Source organism: Scyliorhinus canicula, chromosome 13 (assembly GCF_902713615.1).
Source record: "Scyliorhinus canicula chromosome 13, sScyCan1.1, whole genome shotgun sequence".
In the NCBI taxonomy this organism is placed as follows: domain Eukaryota; kingdom Metazoa; phylum Chordata; class Chondrichthyes; order Carcharhiniformes; family Scyliorhinidae; genus Scyliorhinus; species Scyliorhinus canicula.
Genome location: NC_052158.1, coordinates 134,904,435 through 134,925,791, shown reverse-complemented (window position 1 = coordinate 134,925,791; position 21,357 = coordinate 134,904,435). Strand labels below are relative to the sequence as shown.

General features: G+C 42.8%; 1 protein-coding gene across 2 annotated transcripts in view; it reads left to right on the top strand.

Moving 5' to 3' along the window:
• Positions 1-20,488, top strand: part of irs1 (insulin receptor substrate 1) — a 74,233-nt gene extending 53,745 nt beyond the window's left edge. For both annotated transcript variants that reach the window (XM_038815665.1, XM_038815666.1), the window contains one exon: positions 19,384-20,488. In XM_038815665.1, coding sequence (XP_038671593.1) covers positions 19,384-19,388 — 5 coding nt within the window. In that variant the 3' untranslated portion in view covers positions 19,389-20,488. The remainder of the gene's footprint in view (positions 1-19,383) is intronic.
• Positions 20,489-21,357: the final 869 nt, after the last annotated feature.

Below are 21,357 nucleotides of genomic sequence, written 5' to 3'. Positions count from 1 at the left end.
AAAAAGCAGTTTTAAACGTAAATTAAGAATGAGAAATACTTGTTTATATCAAATGATCTTTGTTGTATAATTTTACTTCACATGATAAAGTGAATACTCATTTCTAGTAAGCATGGGGCTGTAACTTCCAGGTTCCCCAGCATGGAATTTGGGGCTACTTCAAAGCTGTGCTAGAGAATGTTAGGTAAACAAAGTTGGCTTTAAGGGAACTAGATTTGTATTGGTAAACATTAAAAATAAAGTATAGTTTTAAGTGGGTTTAAGAGAGATGGCAGATCTCTCGGCTCTACTAAAAACAGTTTCTTTGGAAGGTTAGCGAGAGAACATTTCTGTCAGCTTTGCTAGAAGAAAAGAGTATCGGTTAAGGAAACAAATGCAGAGATCTGAAGAGCAGCGAGTTAAGGAAACTAGATAAATGAAGAGTTTACTAGATGTCTGAGATTAAAGATACTAGAAGCGAGCACTTCAGAAAAGACAGCTGAGAAAAAGGCTGAGATGCCACAAAGGTATCTGAAGCGATTTTCAGGTTTGTGAGAATTTTACTACAGCCTGTGAAACGTCAGTTGAAATAACTATGAAAGGGCAGCACGGTGGTCTAGTGGTTAGCACAGCTGCCTCACGGCGCTGAGGTCCCAGGTTCGATCCCGGCTCTGGGTCACTGTCCATGTGGAGTTTGCACATTCACACCGTGTCTGCGTGGGTTTCGCCCCCACAACCCAAAAATGTGCAGAGTAGGTGGATTGGCCACGCTAAATTGCCCCTTAATTGGAAAAATAATTGGGTAATCTAAATGGGGGGGAATTAAGGATATACAATCTTTTTGTGTTTAATTTTTTTTTCTTGTAAAGCTAATTGGCGGCCCTGTGACTCTATTCCTCCATGTTTTATTTTAAAATGTTACGGTCTTTTGAGCCATGGTTCCATTCTGGGATTTTCCCATCCAGTTATAACATCAACTGGGATTGTAACAGGAATCCTTCTTGGAACTTTCCAGGTGAGCATTTGCACAGCAATTGTCCAGAAGCGCGACCTTCCCCTGGACAATTGCGCTGCACTCTAAACCACCATTAAAAGCGATTTAAATCACTAACCTCAGGTGGTTCCAACAGGGTTATGCTATTGGTAACTCCGAATACCTCTTCTAACTTCTGCATAAATGTTTTAAATACCAAGGCCCATCCACACACGGGTCTCCTCCAACGCTCTGACCCCCTAGTGGACAACATCCCCCAATGACCATCCAAATCACATCCACTTATTGTAAACATTTACCTTCTCCGTGGCCTGTCATTTTCACTGTGCCCTTTAAACTTAGGTTCTTCATGGCAGGTAGGGAGCTCTATCCATACCAGCCCCAAGCTGCTCTGGCTGTTGGAAGTTTCAGTGCCATTGTCAAGGGCAGGTAAATGCGCTTTAAAGTCTTGGAATTCAAGCAGTCCATTGCTTTCCGACGCTAATTGGAATTCATAGTCCATAGTGCTTCTTACCAGCTTGGAGATACTTATGATTGACTACACTATTTCTGATGCATACCCCAGTGTTACAACAGTTTGCTCCAGGAACTGATACACAAGATTCATTTCAGTTCTTAAGCACAGGTTTGCTTCCAGAAGTTGACTTTTTCTATAAGCACTTGCAAATAATTTACATGGAGTTTAATTTTAACCTAACCTGTCAATGGATAGTAAAATTGGTCCTGACATACAGGACCAATGGTCCTGTGGTCGGTAAAGCTGATTCCATCAGTTTCCTACCATGTGAAGTATATTAGGATTACTCCCTTCCAGTGTGATAAAGATATGGGGCTGGATTCTCCGCAACACCACGCCGAAATTTCATTTTGCGCGGGGTCGGAGAATCCAATTTCACGCCGAAATCTGGCCCGCCGCTGGTCAGGCGATTCTCCAGGACCTGAGAATCTGCGTGTTCGCGGAGTACCCCATGGCTGGGGCGCCATTGCCAGAGGCCCGCCCAGCTATCCTCCGCTCCTGAATGGCCGAGTTCCCAATGGCATGGTTCTACCCACCTATCGCCTTCGGGAAGCTTGCGTGGCGGCTGCAGACTCAGTCCTAGTGCCATTCCCCTGCCTTTTCCCCATACCCCTGCACATTGTTTCTTCTCAAGTGATCATCTAATGCCCTCTTGCATGCCTCGATTGAACCTGCCTTCAACGCAATTCCAGTCCCAAATCACTCGTGTGAAAATATTTTTTCTCTTATCACACTTGCTTCTTTTGCAAATCACTAAGTCGATCCTTTTACTAGCGGGAACAGTTTCTCCCTCTCTACTCTGTCCAGCCCTCATAATTTTAAACATCTCTATCAAATCCCTTCTTTTTCTCCCCAGGAGAACAGCTCCAACCTCTCCAATCTACCCTCATAACTTAAGTTTCTCATTGCTGGAACCATTCTTGTCTACCTCTTCTGTATTCTATCCAATGTGTTCACATCCTTTCTAGAGTGTGGACCCCAGAACTATACACCATATTCTATCTGAGGTCTAACTAGTGTCTTGTATAAGTTCAGCACAACTTCCTTGCTCTTGTACTCAATACTCCTATTAATAAAGCCCAGCATACTATATGCTCTTATTAATTTCTCTCTCCACCTGTCTGTACCTTCAATGAGCTATGCACCCAGGCCCCACTGTTTCTGCACCCCCTCAAGAATTTTAGCCCTTATTTTATATTTTTCCTAACAAAATGCATCACCTCCTGCTTCTCTGCATTGAACTTCATTTGCCATCTATCTCACCATTTGCTCACTCTACCAACCTGTGTGTCCTTTTGAGGTTCTGCTTCCAAGTTTTGTGACATCTGCAAACTTTGAAATTGTTCCCTGCACACAAGATCTGATCATTAATATATGCCAAGGTTTACAAGGCTATGGGCCAAGTGCTGGAAAATGGGATTAGGATAGTTAGGTGGTTGTTTTTGACTGGCGCCGACGTAATGGACAAAGGGCCTTTTTCTGTGCTGTAGATCTCTAACTCTATAAATATATCTAACATAAACATATATATAGATATATCGTGAAAAACAAGAGACTCAACACTGATCATTGGGGAACATCTGCTTCCAATTATTCTGCCAATTTTATATCCACATTGCTACTATCCCTTCCATTCCATGAGCTACAGCTTTTCTCGCAAGTCTGTTGTGTGACACTATATTGAATGCCTTCTGAAAGTCCTTGTACACCACATCAACAGCATTACCCATACCAACCCTTTCAATTCCCTCCTTAAAAAAGCTTCCAACTTTGTTAAACATAATGTCCCATTTAGAAATGCATATTGACTCTTCGTAATCGGCCCACATTTTTCCATGTGATTACTAATTGTATCTGGAAAAATTGTTTCCGGAAGCTTGCCCGCATTGATTTTAAGCTGACTGTCCTGTAATTGCTGGGGCCATCCTTGTAACCTTTTTTGAACAAGATCATAACATTTGCAATTCCCCAGCTCTGTTCTTGCCCGATTGAAGTCAACTCTCCCAGTTAATTATTTTTACCCTGGAATGCTTATTTTCCTTTTTCTATAGTCATCCATTGTTACAATACAATGATCACATTTGAAGCTTCCAGGTATTTTCAGTTTATTGTGTTTTATTCTATTAACAAAAAAGGTGCTTTCCCTCTCTACTTGTGTAGTGCATAAACAGGGTTTTGGCTGCATTTCAGGAACGTAATGGTAACAAAGCAGTAACAGATCTGAGAGAACTTTTGGCTCATGAGTTCTGATTCTATGATTGGACTTGATAATAAAATCCCAAAATACAAGGGAACAGAAAGCAGCTACATAATAATAATAATCACTTATGAAGTTACTGCGAAAAGCCCCTAGTCGCATTCCGGCACCTGTTCGGGGAGGCCGGTACGGGAATTAGACCTGCGCTGCTGGCATTGTTCTGCACTACAAGCCAGCTATTTAGCCCACTGTGCTAAACCAGCCCCTCAAAACTACCGACTTATTCTGTGTTGCCAACTATATGTGTACATTAATTATGAAAGGAAACTATTTCTTAGAAAGAGGGAGCATAATTCAGGCAAAGAATTTTGAGAACCTCTGTCCTTAAAAGATTTTGCTTTTTAAATTGTCTGGGTTTTTTTTAAAGCAGCACAGTACAAAACCATGCAGGTGGTGAACTAGTTCAGTATATCCTGCTTGCTTGAATTATGCAATTTTACGTTTTTCTGCAAGCATGACAGCAAAACCTAGGTCTCCACGGTGAGCAGGCTGGTAAAAATATCTCCATGCCATGCTGGCAACGGTATGTGACATGAATGCTGAAAATTGATAGTATCTTGATTGTAAAAATGTCAAGTTTTTCTGATGGTAAGTCAAGTAATTGCACTACAGATGCAGCATCTTCACTAGTTGCGTGCAAGAGTATTTTATTGTCAGCTCACTTAAAGTTGAGCAGAATCTTTATTTACAAAGATAATATTTCTTGCTTCAGCTCATAAATAGCTCATCTTGGGGAGCTAAAAGTTTACTGGCAATCTCTCCCATTTTATTTTCAGCACAATTCAGTACATTCCATTGAGATGGTGTGGCCACCTCCTAGATATCTGCCTATTCTCTACATAAACTTTCTCAATCCTTAGATTAGATAGCAGCCTGCACATCATGGTATCCATTGATTATCTTGTAATGTTTGTACATACAGGAAATTTGAAAACTTAGCAAGAGTAGTGAAAAATAGATGATATCCAATCCATTTGGTGTAATGTTTAATAAATTAGATTCTGGCGATTTTACCAGTGTTTTGGGGTTCCATTTGCTTTTCTGTGAACTGGAAAACAAATACCAGCCAGCCATTAATAAAAATATTTTTTGACAATTGAAATGAAATGAAAATCGCTTATTGTCACAAGTAGGTTTCAAATGAAGTTACTGTGAAAAGCCCCTATTGCATATGAATTGCCGCCTTGGTAGTAAAGGTGAGACAAAATATAGCGACAGTGAAAAAGATCCGTGCACATTGTCCTCTCTCTGAACCTTGAACAATTTTCCCTTCAGCATTTAACATCTTACTTTATCTTGTCCATTTCCTATTAAAGTATTAACTACTGGATCATGATCTAATAAGCTATGTGATATCTTCAAAACTTGTTGATCAATCTAGTTTAGAATTTGGAACCTATCAGATCTAATCTTTTATTTTAAATTCCCTTGTTTCTGAAGTCATTCTCTACTTTCTTTGTTTCACCATTAATTCTGCAGTATCTAACAAACATCCGGTTTTCTATCCGAATTGTATTTTAACATTAAGAAATCGTGCTCATAAATTCCTCCAGATAATGGGTAGATTTATTCTTGTGTGACTCTCTGATTCAAAATTGAAAATGGTTTAGGTGCCAGTACTAGGGCATAGGTTTTAAAATCAAAGCTCCTGCATCTGAGAGCTCACTGAAGACCTGGATTTTTCTGCTTCTCAAAATGATGTGCTTATGTATTTGCTGACTAACTAGATTGTTTTTATTCTGTCACTGCATTCTAATGGAAAATTATTTTTGCAATGCAAGCATTGTTTTGGTTAAGTCAGTGTCTTTCGAACATTCAGTCGGGGAGTTCCTAAGAAAGTAATAATGTTCCCATTGCGTTTCCCAGAGAGGGTCGAAAGCCGGTACAGGATATGCCAAAGTAGTTGGACTGCAGTTATAATTAAATGCTTGAAGATGCTAAAAGTCATGGGAAATTCAGAAGGAAATTGGATTAAATCAGGGGCTCTGGTAGCAGTACTTAAGCATAGGCCCAATGACCTATTGTGTTGAGAGTTTTTCTAATGGATGTCTAGTGGTCTGGTGGTATTAGGTAGAGTTTAAAAACATTCTTGCAATTCATTTACAGCTACCAGATAAAAATATGACCAATAGCCTTCCTTACTACAATTATTACTCCCTGAATAAATTCCCTAATTTGCAGGATTGGTCTACTATTAATCTGTTCTTAAATGCATTGGCTTTGTCTACGGTTGAAAACATAATGTTGCAAGTATGCAGAGTTGAATTGCTGTGCTTCTGGGAAACCTATTCATGTTGAATTGAAGGATTAGATTCCGGCACCTTGGAATAATATGGCCAGTACATATTTTTAAGTCAGTGTTATTTTTCAAAAAGTATCCTGATTAGTGCATTGTTGGTGGTCTGAGGTGCTGGAGAAAAACCATACAGATCAAATGAACACCAACTCCTAACAGAATATTATAGCTATTCTTCATACCTATATGGAACTCTGTCTAAATATGTCTCACAAGATTTGAACATTTGATTTTGAGACCCTGGCTGAATAATGTGCTCTTCTTTGGTTTTGGGGCATTTTTGCCTGTTGAGGTTTGTTGACCCATGGAAGTTATTCACATCTTCATACCCCTTTCAAGCTAGATGTGATGTGAGATGTAAGCTAAAGAACCAAAAACAATTATGAAACGCAAAATTATTAAAAAGTGTGCATTCCACTGGTGAGAAACTGCTAGGAATCGGGATTCTCTTCTGAAAAAGTTAAAGAATTTACATCCTTTAAAGTCTTGATAGAGGATTAAAGATTTTGGAGAGCATATAAACCAAGGGAAAGTAGGACCAGATATGGAGTTTCAGTCCAGCAAGGAGAGTTGGAAAAATCAAGACTGGAGGTGTCAAAAGCGCATGAGGTATGTAGTGGGATCACCTGAGTTTCAACTTTTCAAGTTCTAGTAAAGCTTATTCTCTTCTCACAATAAAGTGTCATTCTCTTTGCACAGTCTTGTAAGTTTTTATAAGTTATGTGCAGGAAGCATATGCTTTAATGTTTGACCGAATATTTTAGAATCCTGTATTCTTGATTCTGATGAACTGCACTGATTTTTATATGAACCTAACCCTAACATGCAGTCCTTGGTGTTTTGAGGAAAAGCTTATAAAAGATGCATAATCATAAGGAAAGTAGCTGCACACTCGATATTGACAGAATACGTAGTTTATTTCTGTTCATCCTTTAATTTCTGGTGTCCAAATAATATCCCTGTCCTCAATGGGTCAATTAGCATTGTGACCCACAAGAGATTCTCCTTCCAAATGTTTGTTTCAATTTCTTTGTATAGATCAATCTCTTTCTTCCAAATATCCCTTTGATGCCCTTAGCTATTTGAAGCTTTTGTAAAGTTGATGTTGTGGGAAAAAGTCCCATTTGTTCAACATTAGCAAGAGACAGCATATATGTTGTTTGGCTTCATGGAGATATCCATGTATATTTTTCACTCATTATTTCCAAGGCATTTGACAGTTTGTATATTGAAAAAACAGTTACTGCACTGAAACATAATGGTTGTCAGGTGCCGATGGAAATGCAAACTCTAGTAAATATTCTGCCTTGGCTCGTCCTGAGATATTGCATCTGACTGCCATTTAATTTGCTTTCCTTCCTGAGTACTATAATTATATGTAATTAGGCACATTATTGAAATGACACAACTTGATTTGGCTGCTACAAAAACTATTGACCCTGGTTAAACTCTTTCATTCTACAGACTCATTTATATTACAGAGAAACCTTTCAGAACAATACTGCACTTCTAGTTCCATTGCCTGCTGATAAAATGAGCCCAATAACAAAGGTGTAATGAAATAGAATAACACGGTGGAAATAAGGGCAGGAATATTCATCGCTACCTCTAGCCTCTGCTTTCTGACACCCTTAAACCTTTTATCTTTGAGAAGTAGCTTTACAACCAGTGTCAAACAGCAAAAGACCTAGCCAAGAGCAAAATAATTCATAAAACGCCCCACATGTGCACTGGTGATCTCATTATTTTTGACCAGTATTACTCTGATGGGTCCAAAAACTGCAGCTCTGGAAGAGATCTAAAGTTGCAGTCCGAGTAAAACAGAAATAGACATGCACATATACAGTGCCTTTTGCAAGCATCAGGGTACTTCCGGTGACGGGGAGGTGCTAAGCAGACGCAAGAAAGGTGGCTCTCCTTCTGAAAACTTGAAATTAGGCATTTTAAACCTCTATTAACCCGCTAAAACTGGGAGAAAACATCCCTCACCCTCCGCCAACACCATTAGGACAACACATGCCAAGCGGCAGCAATTCCAGGGGTCCAAAAGACGGCAAAGGCAACAAAAGCCTGCAAAGAAGGACGAGGAGAGGGCAAGCACACGGGGCGGCGAGGTCCCGGCCACACTTGAACAAGATCCCCACCGCCAGGACATTCGGATGGAAGGAGCTTCTTACACAGGAGCTCAAGGAGACAATGAAGACGGAAAAGAGGGCGCTGATTACCCTGCAGGCGGCTCTGGAAAAGGCAGAAATGCAGCTGGAGACTCAGGACCCAACAATCAGGAAGCTAGAGTAGGCCTCGAACGACCGGATCGCCGCATTAGAGACGGAAATGGCAACGTTGGTGGCGACGCAAGGGGCACTAAGGGGTAAGGAAAGTCGAGGATCAGAAGTCGAGGGTGGGGGGGGGGGGGAAAGATTATAGATCGACCTGAGGAGGAAGGCTACCACGCTGGCGGGTAAGCTAGCACCCCATAAGTACGAGCGAGGGGTGGGGGCATGGCACATCCCTGTTGGGGAGAGGGTGCACGGCGACATGGGTGGGAGAACACTACACACGTGGTGGTAAGTGCGAAGGGAGGGGGTAAACACCGCAGGGGCAAGGAGTGGGAGATCAGTTCAGAGGGACAAAGGCGGGTGGGGTGAGCTCCAGGCAGGCAACGACAGATTGTACATGGCATCAAAGAACACAGAAGCACCGCAAGCAGCCACTTTGGAGGGTCCCCAAACAAAGGGAAACCCCAGAGTGCAAGGGCTCACCCACATGGCATACACATAGTTGGTGACCATTTTGGACGGCTCCCTAACAAAGGGAAACCCCAGAGTGCAGGGACGCATCCACAAGGTAATTCCAAGGTTAAGCCCACGGGGGGGGGGGGGGGGGGGGGGGGGAAGGGGGAAGAGAGAGAGAGAGAGAATGTCTGGGGGGGGGGGGGGGGGGGGGGTGCCTGGAACGTCAGGGGACTTGATGGTCCAGTGAAAAGATCCAAAATCTTCATCCACCTGAAAAATATGAAGGCCGCTATAGTATTCTTTCAAGTGAGACGCCTGAGGGAGAAGGATCGACTTGTGGGTTAGAAAGAGCTGGGTGGGACAGACGTATCATTCGTGCTATAGGCTGAGAGCTATGTGGCGTCCAGGAAGTGGTCCTTGTAAATGTGCACATTCCCAACTGGGACGATGCGGAATTCATGAAAAAGACCATGGCAGAAATACCCGACATAGACACACACCGACTCATCATGGGTCGGGGGGGGGGACTTTAACTGTGTATAGGACAGACAGATCGTACTCCAAATCGGGGGATAAAATCAAACATGGCAAAAGATCTAAGTACGTTCTTGGAACAGATGGGGGCAGTGGACCCACGGAGGTTCACACACCCAGGTAACACGGGGTCTAAAGGTCGACTTCTTTAAAGTAGGGAAATCTGTGACCCCGGCTGTCAAACTACTGGCGGAGAGGAAAAAGCTACAAGTGGACTTTGATCTGCTCTCCACGAAGAAAGCAGTGCATCAACTCTGCCAGACATGGGGACCTTTTACGAGCATGGAGACATAATCAGCTGCCTGCTGGCTCGCCAGTTGAGGATGCAGGCAGCCGCTAGGGAAATAGTGACAACAAGCCAGGCTGGTAGCTGAGCCGGAAAAGGTCTTCGAGGGCTTGGGGGTGAAGCTGTCCCTTGACTGATTGGACATGCCTGTCGTGTGGGCAAGACAGGAAATGGGGCTTTGAAGCACCACTAAAAGTGGGGGAAGTCATGGAGAGTATCAACATCATGCAGATGGGGAACACGACAGACAGGGCCAGATGGTTTGGTTTCACTGCCTAGGTGAAACTACTGCACAGCGCTCCCATGACGAACATACAGGCAAACACCACCAGTTCTAAATACTTCCAGCTGCAGCGAGGCAGGAGTGCCTGCTGTACCCGCTGCTGTTAGTCCTGGCAACTAAGCCACTGGCGATCACTCTCAAAACGGCGAAAGGCTAGAGAGGTATCCAGAGGTGGGGGGCAGAGAGCATCGAGTCTCACTCTATGCGAATCTTATGCTCCTCTATAGCCTGGACCCCTGCACCAACCAGCATGGAAGGGATCATGAAGCTCTAAAATGACTTTGGAACCTTTTCTGGCTACAAACTGAGCAAGAGTGAAATCTTCCATATGAACCCATAAGGCAGAGGGACAGAGCTGAGGGACTACCGTTCAAACAAGTCCAATACCAATTCCGTTACCTGGGGAACCAAATCGCCCACGACTAGAAACTGATCCACAAATCAAACCTAATAAGTCTGGTGGAGGAAATTAAAAAGGACCTTCAGAGGTGAGACACACTCCCACGCTGGCTGGCAGGGAGAGTTCAGACGATCAAAATGAATGTACTGCCCAGGTTCCTCCTCTTGTTCAGGTCCCCCTCGATCTACATCCCCAAGGCCACCTTCAACATGGTGAAGGAACTGAGAGCGGAATGGGTGAGGATGGAGGAGAGTTCCTGCATAAGGCCGTCCCACACTCCCAGCCCCTCTGACTAAACACTCAAGAAGCCCAGTGGTGGTAGCCGCACTCTGAACGTGGTATCAAAAGTGACAACACTTTGGCCTAACCGGAATGTCCACTATGGACATCATCTGTAACAACCACAGGCTCACGCCTGTAACAGTGGACACCCATGTGGTGGAGACAGGACGAGGGGACGCTGACGGTTAGCAACATGTACAAAGACGACAGATTAGCGACCCTAGACTAACTCACTGAGAGGTAACAATTACCTAAGGGAACAAAATTAGATATATACAGATCAAAACCTTCCTCCGTAAGGAAACAACAACATACCTCAGATGCCAGGACACCCGCTAGTTGATGAACTGTTGAACCTGAGTGACCTGGTGAATGGGAACTGTGGGGACCTGTACTGAAGACTGTTGGAAGAGGTACACTTCCCCCGTGTACGAGACCAGGGAAAAATTGAGAGGAAGAACTAGGCATAGATGTGGGGTGGGGGAGATTCTGGATTGAAGCACTACACAAGGCAAACTCCACCTCCACATGTGCAGGGCTGAGCCTGATGTAGCTAAAGATGGTGTGAGCACACCTAACCAGAACCTGAATGGCCAAGTTCTTCCCGGAGGTAGAGGACAAGACGAACGGTACCAGGGAGGCCCAACCAACCACACCCACATGTTCTGGATCTGCCGCAGACTTGTTGGGTTCTGGACAACTTTTGAGGCAACGTTCACAGTTGTGAGGGTGGAGCTATGCCCAAAAGTCACAGTCTTTAAGGGTCTCTGAGCAGCCAGACCTCTTTATGTGGAGAGGTGCTTTGCCTCCCAAATCGCCCCCGCCGAAGAATCCTGCTCAGCTGGCAATTAGCAGCACCATTCAAAGCTGTAGACTGGCTGTCCGACCTGTCGGAATTCCTCCAACCGGAGAAGCTAAAATTTCCCATTCGTGTGTGGGAAGAGGGCTTCCACAGGACGTGGAAGCTGTTCACAACTTGTTCCAAGACCTGTTCATAGCCAGCGACCAGTAGAGTGGAGGTGCGAAAGGGAGAGGGGCACAGATGAGCTATAGATCATAAAGGAAAGGGGAGGTGGGCACAAGCGGGATGTAAGGGGCATAGCTGCAGGGCATGGAAAAGCAGGAGTAGAAATACACCGGGTAACACATGCCAGGGTCAATACTGGGAAGAGCAACTGAAACAAATCGGCCAAATGGGGTCCACAGCCATGGGGGGGGGGGGGGGGGGGGGGGGGGTGGTAGATGTAAATATTTATTGTGATCCTTGTAATGTACAAACTGAAATGTCTAATATAAATTGTGAAAACCAACAAAAACATTTTTAAAAGTGCATTAGAAGTCTTAGAGCCATTCACAGCTAATTCAGTACTTTTGAAGTATAGTCACTGTTGTAATATAGGGAACACAGCAATCAATTTGTGCATAAAAGGTTCTACAAATCGCAATGTTATAATGACCAAATAATGTTTTTGTGATGTTGATTGAGGGATAAATACTGGCCAGACAGTGGAGGCAATTTCCCTGCTCTTTGAAACAGTACCATGAGACCGTTTATGTCCATCTGAGAGGGCAGACAGAATCTCAATTCAGTATCCCACCGGAAAGATCGCATCTCTGACACTCCCTTCGGTACTGCACTGCACTGAAGTGTCAACCTTAAATTTTTTTGTGTTCAAGTCCTGGAATGAGACTTGAACCCACACCTTTGGATTCAGAAACAGACTAATTGAGCTGTGGCTGAGGTTTTCGCTTTGCATTCATTATTGCCACAGTTTAAAGTGATAAGGATGTATGACTTCTGGTTTCTCAATACTGGAAAATTAACAGCATTCATTGTTGAGCATTCAGTTGTAGAAAGTGGAGCTGAATCTCTCAATACATAAAAGATGCCAGTCAAATTAGTGTACGCCATGTCTGGCTTGCTGTGCTTTGAAGCCAGTGTGTTGTGGGATCGTAAAATCCTTTTTTTCATAGGTCAATTGCTGAAGCAATTAAGGGTAGTTGCAATGTTAATCATGTTTCCATGAGGATTGAGTTCCTAGTCATTTCTGGATGTTTGATTTGGGACATGCAAGCTATTATTCCGCCATCATTGAGAAATCCATATTGGATCAACTGCATTCAGGATGCTGGAATAGTTTGCATAAAAGAGGTCGCAAGAAGTTACTTTTGGTGGCCCAACCTGGACCAAGACATTGAAGCCAAGGCAAGATCTATTCTTCATGTCGGAGTGTGAGAAACATGCCTCAATTGGCACTCTTCCATCCGTGGGATTTGCCAGAAAACTCAATCCGCCTATGTCGATTTTGTTTGTTCATTTGAAGTAGCAATATTGATGGTGGTTGTGGGTGTATTCCAGATGGCCAGCAGTTTGATTCCTCTATTACTGCTGAGAGTGAAATTCAAAGGCTAAGAGAAATGTTCAGTCATTATGGGTTATCAGAAGAACTTGTGACAGACAATGGACCTCAATTTGTCTCCCAGGAGTTTGAGAATTTTTTGCATTGTTACAGAATTCATCACATCCCCTCAGCACCATACCCCCCATCCACCAATGAATTAGCAGAGTGGTCTGTTCAAACCATGAGAAGCTCTTTAAGGTCATCCCAATTTGAAAGCTTCTGGACACATTTCTGCTGACATACCGAAACATGCCACATGTTACGACTAAAACAACTCTAGCGTTCCTACTAATGGTATGACAACTGGGCACTTGCTTTGATCTGCTGAAGTCAGTGAAAACACCACAGGTTGTGCAAGATCAACAACACGACAAAGTGGAGAGAAGAGCGCAAAGCTCAAAGCCAAAAAGTTTCTGTTCGGGACAAGAGGATCTAGCTCATAATTATGCTACTGAAGCTAAATGGGTTCCTGCTGCTGTGATTACTCAAACAGGACCTATTTCATACACAGTCCAAATGGCAAATGATCTCACCTGGTGGAGACGTATTTTTTTTTAAAATATATTTTTATTACAAACATGTATCATAACAGGTTACAGCGAACAAACACCCCGGGGAAAACATCCTTCCCAACAATCAACTATACAGTCTGTACAGATTTCCCCCTTTTTCACCTCCCGTCCCCTGTGAAGAACAGCCCCTCAAACACAGTCACAAACATCCCCCGCTTTTGCTCAAACCCACCTGAAGAACCTCATAACTCATACTTTATCTTCTCTAATCGCAGGAAGTCGTACAGGTCACCCAACCAAGCCGCTACCCCCGGTGGCGATGCCGACCGCCACTGCAGCAAAATTCGCCAAGACATCAGCCTTCCTCCTCTCCATGAGCTCCGGCTTCTCTGAGACCCCAAACATCACCACCAAAGGGTCTGGGTCCACTTCCTCCTCCACTACCCTGGCTGAGACTGCGAATACACCTGCCCAGAATCTTCCCAATTTTTTGCAACCCCAAAACATGTGCGCGTGATTATGGAAGAGCCTCATTTCACCACTTCTGGTGATCCCCCAAGTCGAGTAATACCGACTCCAATCTCACCTCTGTCTAGCTTGACTGAAGTTGAAGTCGTCCGCCGGCATTAGGCACAACTTCAGATTCCGCTATGAGTTCTAAATTGTCTTCAGTCTCCAATAAACAGGACCAGAGGTCCACTGTAATCCACATCAGGAGAGATGTCCTCCTGAGCATCAGCGTCAGAAAATCTTTTATTTAAACGGACACTTTGATTGGGGTGGAGGAATAGGTTATGTATTATATGTCTTGTCCAGCTTGCCGTACTTTGGAATCCAATGCATTATCCAATCGCAAAATCTAAGTTTCCTGTTAGTTCGATTGCTGAAGCAATAAGTTCCACGGCGATGTTAATCACCCCCTGTGTCTACATAGTATAATTGAAGTGCAGAAGGAAGCCAATCAGCCCATTGAGTCTGCACCTACCCTCTGAAAGAGTGCTCCAGCCAAGCCCATTCCCCTGCCCTATCCCAATAACCCCTTAACCTAACCTACACATCTTTGGACACTAAGAGGCAATTTAGCATGGCCAATCCACCTAATCTTCCATGAGAAAGGAAACCCACGCAGATACTGGGAGAACGTGCAGACTCCACACAGTCCCCCCCCAAAGCAGGAATTGACCTGGCTGCCTAGCGCTGTGTGGCAGCAGTGCTAATTACTCTGCCACATTAATCTTTGAAGGGGACCACGACCAAAAACATATGCGATAAGCAAGGATAGCAGAAAACCTCAGTAGAAGTTGCCCCACTTTACGTCATTGCGCTTTAAAGTCGTTGGTTTCAGCCTTTTTTGACCAACGTTGCCATTTTCAATTATCCGTCATCTGCATTCTACCCCCATCTTGTCCTGCATTCAGCCACCACCTTGTTCTGAAGCCGGTGCTACTGCCAGTCCCAGAGGCCTATGCTGTGGGGATGGAGTAGGTTTGCAGCCCAGGACCAGGCATGCAGGCAGAGATGGTAAACTGCCAGTCATCAATCAGGTAGTGAACTGTAATAACCTGGGGCAAGGGTGGGAGGGAACGCCCCCCCCCCCCCTCCCCAAATTCTCTCTGACACCCTGTGGAGCAGGGGCACGGCTCCTGCAAACTGTCAGGAAGGAGTCCAGGATCTGGAGTGAGAGAGATAGAGTAAGAGTGGGACAAGAGAGACTGAAATACTGGGAAAGGAGCAAGAGAGGTGCAGAGACAGAGCGGGAAAGGGGAAAGAGAATGGAGGGGTGCGGAGAGAAGGGTCAGAGTGGGAGGAAAAAGAGGGGGCTGAGGGACAGAAGAATGGACAGAGGGACAGAAGAGCGGACAGAGGGACAGACGAGCAAAGATTTGAGTTGAGTTCCAGGAATGCTGTGGGTGGTACACAAGTTGTGCTACTCGAGGCTTGTTTGGGTTTTTCAGTTTTTTTTTAAAGTAAATTTAGAATACCCAATTCATTTTTTCCAATTAAGGGGCAATTTAGCGTGGCCAATCCACCTGCCCTGCACAAACACAGGGAGACTGTGCAAACTCCACACGGACAGTGACCCAGAGCCGGGATCGAACCATGGACCTCGGCGCCATGAGGCGGCTGTGCTAACCACTACGCCACCGTGCTGTCATGGGGTATTTTAGTATTAGCTGATTTCAATGTATATAGTATTCCTGTTATGTTTGGTGATTTGTATTATTCCAAAAGTTAATCTAGTTATGAAGTCATATTGCTGTACTTGTACAGTACAGTATTTGAGCTTTCTCGTGGGTTACTTTGGACAGAACAACCAAACTCCAGTTTTAACATTGATTTCTATGGGAACCCATGATTCCTACTGGAACCCATGATTCTTGTATTCCAACGTAGGATGAAAATAGGAGGCTAGATTTCCTCGGACTCTCCCGGGGTAATGTTGTTTCTGCATGTTTTCCAACGCAACAGCAGCAGAGTGGAACATACCTGAGAAAATTGACTCCCATGGAGGTTATTCATACCTTCGTACTCAATCTGGATGAGAGATCAAAGTTAAACACCACTTCCTCGTGCTGACCCGGGCATTATGGTTGCAGACTGCGGTTCCGTAACTTTCATTAGAATGAAGTGTTACATTTTTTGTACATGTTTGCATACCTAGATGGGGGGGCTGTTCGTCAACAGTTAAAGTGCGGGGGGGGCTGGCGGGGGGAACACACTACGACATATATGCCAAGTATGAAATGTGAACTGCCAGTATGGCTGGTTGCCATTTTGAAATGTGAAAATAAAGCACTGGTAATTCATTAAATTAATGTGGCATATTGAATGAATTAATTGTGCAAACATATTTTTAACCACAAAACTGCCAAATTCATTTAACTTCAGAATTTGCGCAAATAAGTAATCAAATTAGTTGTGAGGCACTATGGCATCATCATAAGGACCTCGCTCTGGATTAGATGTTGTGCTTTCATTTTCAGAATCATTCTTCCACAACAAATCCGTCTCCCCATCCATTGATTGGATATTGTGCATTTTTATTGAAAAATTTGATGACGCTTGGACGAATGGCATATAATTGAAAATTATAACATTAAAAACATCAAGCGAGCAGCACGCACATTTTAACGCTTTTTAAAATGTTTCCTCCCATCAAACAGCCAGCTATTCCATTTAGTGTGAAAATAATCCTTGGAAGAGGTTGAACTATGGATGTTAGAATCCCTGGTATAACTGCAATGTGGATATTATTTGTTCGCAGACACCTCATGATCTCATTGATCTGAACAAGCCCCACACTTACAAGGTGCATTCTTTCCGTACAGGACACCTATTCCACACATCATCCAATCCATAACTTCACTCCATCCTCATCCATCCACCTATTGTCATGGATGAGCACAAATATTCCTGCTGTGAACTTGGATGTTCAACATGGTTTTACATTTGAAAATTACCATGGATTTTAATTGAGTTCTGTTGCCCATGCAGGCTCGTACCACCGTGAATCTTGTCTTATGTCCTATCATTTTCACTGAGACTGCGTACTAACCTTTCCACTCCACAGTTTGGCTGCTGGTAGTATCAAAATTCATGGGTGGTTCATCCATGTTGCTGATATGTATTCAAGAATGCATGTGTTTTTGCCGCTGTCTGATGAATTGCTGGAAACTGGTCATTTTGGCTATAAGATCCTTTGGTAGTCTGAGTAATCTTGGTCTTCTGCTGCAACACTAGACTGTATCAATAGATAAAGCGTCCAGAACAACCAACTGTTGATCTGAAACCTCTGTTGGACTCCGGGCTTGATTTGACTTAAGTGAGCCATCACCATCTTTAAGTTCCCGTCCAAGCACCACACATGGGGACTTGGAAAATATATTGCTGTTGCTTCACTTTCGCTGGGTGAAAGTCCTGGAACTCCCTCCCTAAAAGCACAGTGGGTGTACCTACACAAAATGGACTGTAGCGGTTCCAGAAGGCAACTCACCACCACCTCGGGATGGGCAATAAATGCTGGCCTAGCCAGTGATGCCCACACCCGGTGAACAAATATAAAGTGCACGTATACACATTGCATTTCTGGTGATGTAGCCATTCCAATGATAATGAAGGTCCTTTCTGTGCATGCATCTCTTGACCAGGCCAGTGACTAGACCCTGTTATGATGGCACATTTGGTCTTGGGCATCATCAGGGAAATTCCTCCTCCTTCCATTCTCCCGCAAGCTTTGCACTAACTCTGAATTGTCTCGCTGTAGTTGTTATTTGACATGGTAGCAAATATTCTGAATTTTAGTTTGAAAACAGAGTCGTACTTGATTCTTTTACTGGAGGGCCTGTTTCTGTTCATTACTTGCCAATCCATGCACAGCCTGTTTTGTGTGGGCAAGACTCCTGCTTATCTTCCTCACAGTGCAGCCCGTTTCGCCTACTTGATCTCACGTGCCAGACTTAAAGTAAGACATGTATTTTTGGTGTGAAAAATTAAGCTAGCTACTAATAAAAGTATAGAATTGAATGTCTGAAAATAGGACTTGACTTGTATGCTGAGAATATGAAAAAGCATGATTTGAGATGTCAAAAAATGGGGTCGACTTGTATGCCACAATCAATGCGATATGTTTGATTGTGTGGTATGAGCCTTTTTAAGGAGGGATATACTTGCAGTTCAGACAAGATGAAGGAGTTGTTTCATGAGAAAAGCCTGATACTCACTGGCATTTAGAAGAACGATGAGAGGTGATCCTGCTGAAGCATATAAGATTCTGAGGAAACTTTATTTTTCTTTATTCTTTCACGGAACGTGGGCAAGACCAGCATTTGTTTCCCACCCCTAATTTCTCTTGCCAGTTAGCTTGAATGGCTCGCTAGGCCACTTTAGAGGGCAGCTAAGAGTCGACCGCTATATGTGTCTGGGGTCACATGGTGACCAGACCAGGTAAGGACGGCAGATTTCCTTCCCTAAAGGACATTTGTGAACCAGATGGGTTTTTATGTCAATCAATGATAATTTCATGGTCACCATTACTGAGAATAACTTTCTATATTCAAGGACCGAATTAAATTCCACCAGCTACCATGGTTCATTAGCCTGGGTCTCTGGATTATTAATACAGTGACATTACCACTATGCCACCATCCCCCGCTTGACAGGATAGCTGCTAATTCCTCATGGGGAATTCTAGAACTCTGGAGAACAGTTTGAAAATAAGGGGTTTCCCATTCAAGATAGAGATGAGGAAGAATTTCTTCTGAGGGTCAATCATCTTTGGAATTTTCTATCCCCGGTGAGCAGTGGATTGTAGGTCATTGAATATTACAAGGCTGAGTTACACATTTTTGATCTATAAAGGTGTCTACCGTAATCATGGTGGGCAGAAAAGTAGAATTGAGGACACAATCAGGTCAGCCACAATCTTATTGAATGGTCTACTCCTGTTTCTTATTTTCGGCTATGAAAATGCAGTTGTGTATTTAATGTAAAGTAGTTTGCAAAGCCTTATAAAAATAAATGAGTCAGATTAATTTGCTAATAATACTGGCTCTTGAAAGGCAAGGTTAAAAAAATTCCACTTTTTTGTTCTGTTTGTATTTCTGCTTGCATCATATAAGACATGCACAACTTAGGTTATATATAACAATAAAAGCAGAAAATGCTGGAAATACTTAGCAGGTCTTGCAGCAGTTAGACTATTGACCTTCTGAAAAGTTAACTATGTTCATCTCTCCATAGATGTTGCCTGAGATGTTGAGTATTTCTAACATCTTGTTTATATTTCAGATTTCCAGCATATGCAGTGTTTTGCTTTTGTTTATATATAAGTTGGCTGTGTTGCATATTCTCTGATCTTCTGACATGAAAACATCCTAATTTGATTTGTTCTTCTGTTTGCATTTCAGAATGATATCTCCTTAACCCTTGGCAAGCTTTGCACAGACTTGATGAGTACCTAGGCTTTCAATAATTTGTACAGTACAACTAGGACCTCATGCTCTTTCACATAAAGGATGGTGCGACAGATCAAAATCACTCCAGTTAGCTGCCAGAAACCTCAGGACATAATTTTCTGACTGGATTGCAAGTTCGCCAATGTATATGTCTGTGGGGCGCACAGTGTGCACTGTGACACATACACTACAGCGAATCTGCCTCTCTTCCCTCATCAGCACATTCTACTTCAACAATCTCCGTAAACAGAAATGGTCAGACTGCCAACAATGCAATTCAGATGCCTAACCTGGACTGGAAACACAAGCATTATTAACCTTTACTTTCACATGCTGCTGAAAAAGATTAAGGTTTTCACTGTAAATTATTAAGTATAGAAGTATTGATTTTTAAAAAGTTGCTAATGTTTGAAAAATACAGAATAATATTTAACATTTTTGCTTCCTTTATATTGATACTTTTTGAACTGAAAATGTAATTTTTTTTCTGATACGCATTCATTATTGATGTGTCCGGAGGTAAATTTCCAGTTCTGTTATAAACAGGGAAATTTTTGTTTAAAACTTGTGAATATACACAGTAAGAATGGATTATGTTTCTATTCTTGGATAAAAGCTGGTGTTTATACATAGCATAATCCTGAAGTGCAGGCTTTGGTTTATAGTCCTATTTACCAATATGGCTATAGTACTATTAATGCAGCCCTCCTGTCTGAGTCGATTTCACAATAATTTTATACTCTTCCATTTTATGTGAGATATATTGCAGTCAGGGGATGCTGACATTAGTACATGGTACTCAATGAATGTCAATGAAATTTGAGATGTAGTCAGAAACAATCAAATTTAGTCTTCCTTTTCTTTGTGTGTATATATAATGTACCTGGACAATGTATACAGACATATTCTGCCCCGGAATGGACAATGTTGTGTTTGTAATTTCTGGAGACTAAACCCCTCATCCCTGTAAGTAATAAATTAGAAAATGATTGCATTTTTACCTCTGGTGATTTGATTAAATGGTAGACTATATCCTTAGTCCTGCTCACAAAACAGATTCAAAGTTTCATTCATATGTTTGTTGTTGTAAGTTACAAAAAATGGTTACTTCCAGTAACAAAAAGGGAAGTGCGCTTGGAGATCGTTGACTTTCATTTCTAAATCAACTGAGTTCCAAAAGCATATTGGAAGTCTGGGGGAATTGAGACATGTGGAAAGTTGAGTTGCAGCAAAGGTTTAAGGAATCAGAGTCTGGCAAGAATGGGTGGAAGAGGAGCAGGGAGCATCCTTGTATTGATAGTAATGCAAGTTGTTCTGGAAACAAGGCTCTGCATAAAACGTTTTTTATCAGTAAATCAGGATCTGCATTGGACACTGATGTTAGGGAGATATCCTAGTTTACATGCAGGACAAAGTTCCCTTTACTCTAACCAAATAATGGGGTCAGTTTTCTAACTAGCCATTCACGCATAAAATTGGTGTTGCAGATTGGCTACCCATTATAGACACTGCCCAATTTTTATTTATGTTGAAATCAATGGAGTTATAAATTCAGCAGGCTATAAGCAAGTGCTTGTTTTGGGCCTGGGTGGCTCAAAAGATGAAAAAATTAGCCTCCTGTATCGTAATCCCAAAATCAGAACAACACTTTCCTGTTGTACTAGTGTGGCCAATCCCATTTCTGGTAGTCTCTAGATTCACCTCTGAGTGAAACACAAAAATTTAGCACTTTTGGGAACATTGTGTTGTGAAATTACAAGCAGTAAGAATAGGTTGAACTTGCCCCAAATTCAGTTACTATGCAGTCCTTACAGGTTGTAGTGAGGTAACTTGTTATCCCATCTGTCTGAATTGGATTTGACCAAGTGGTTAAAAAGTTGACACTCTTACACATTATACATCTTTGTCTCTATACTTGTATCTATG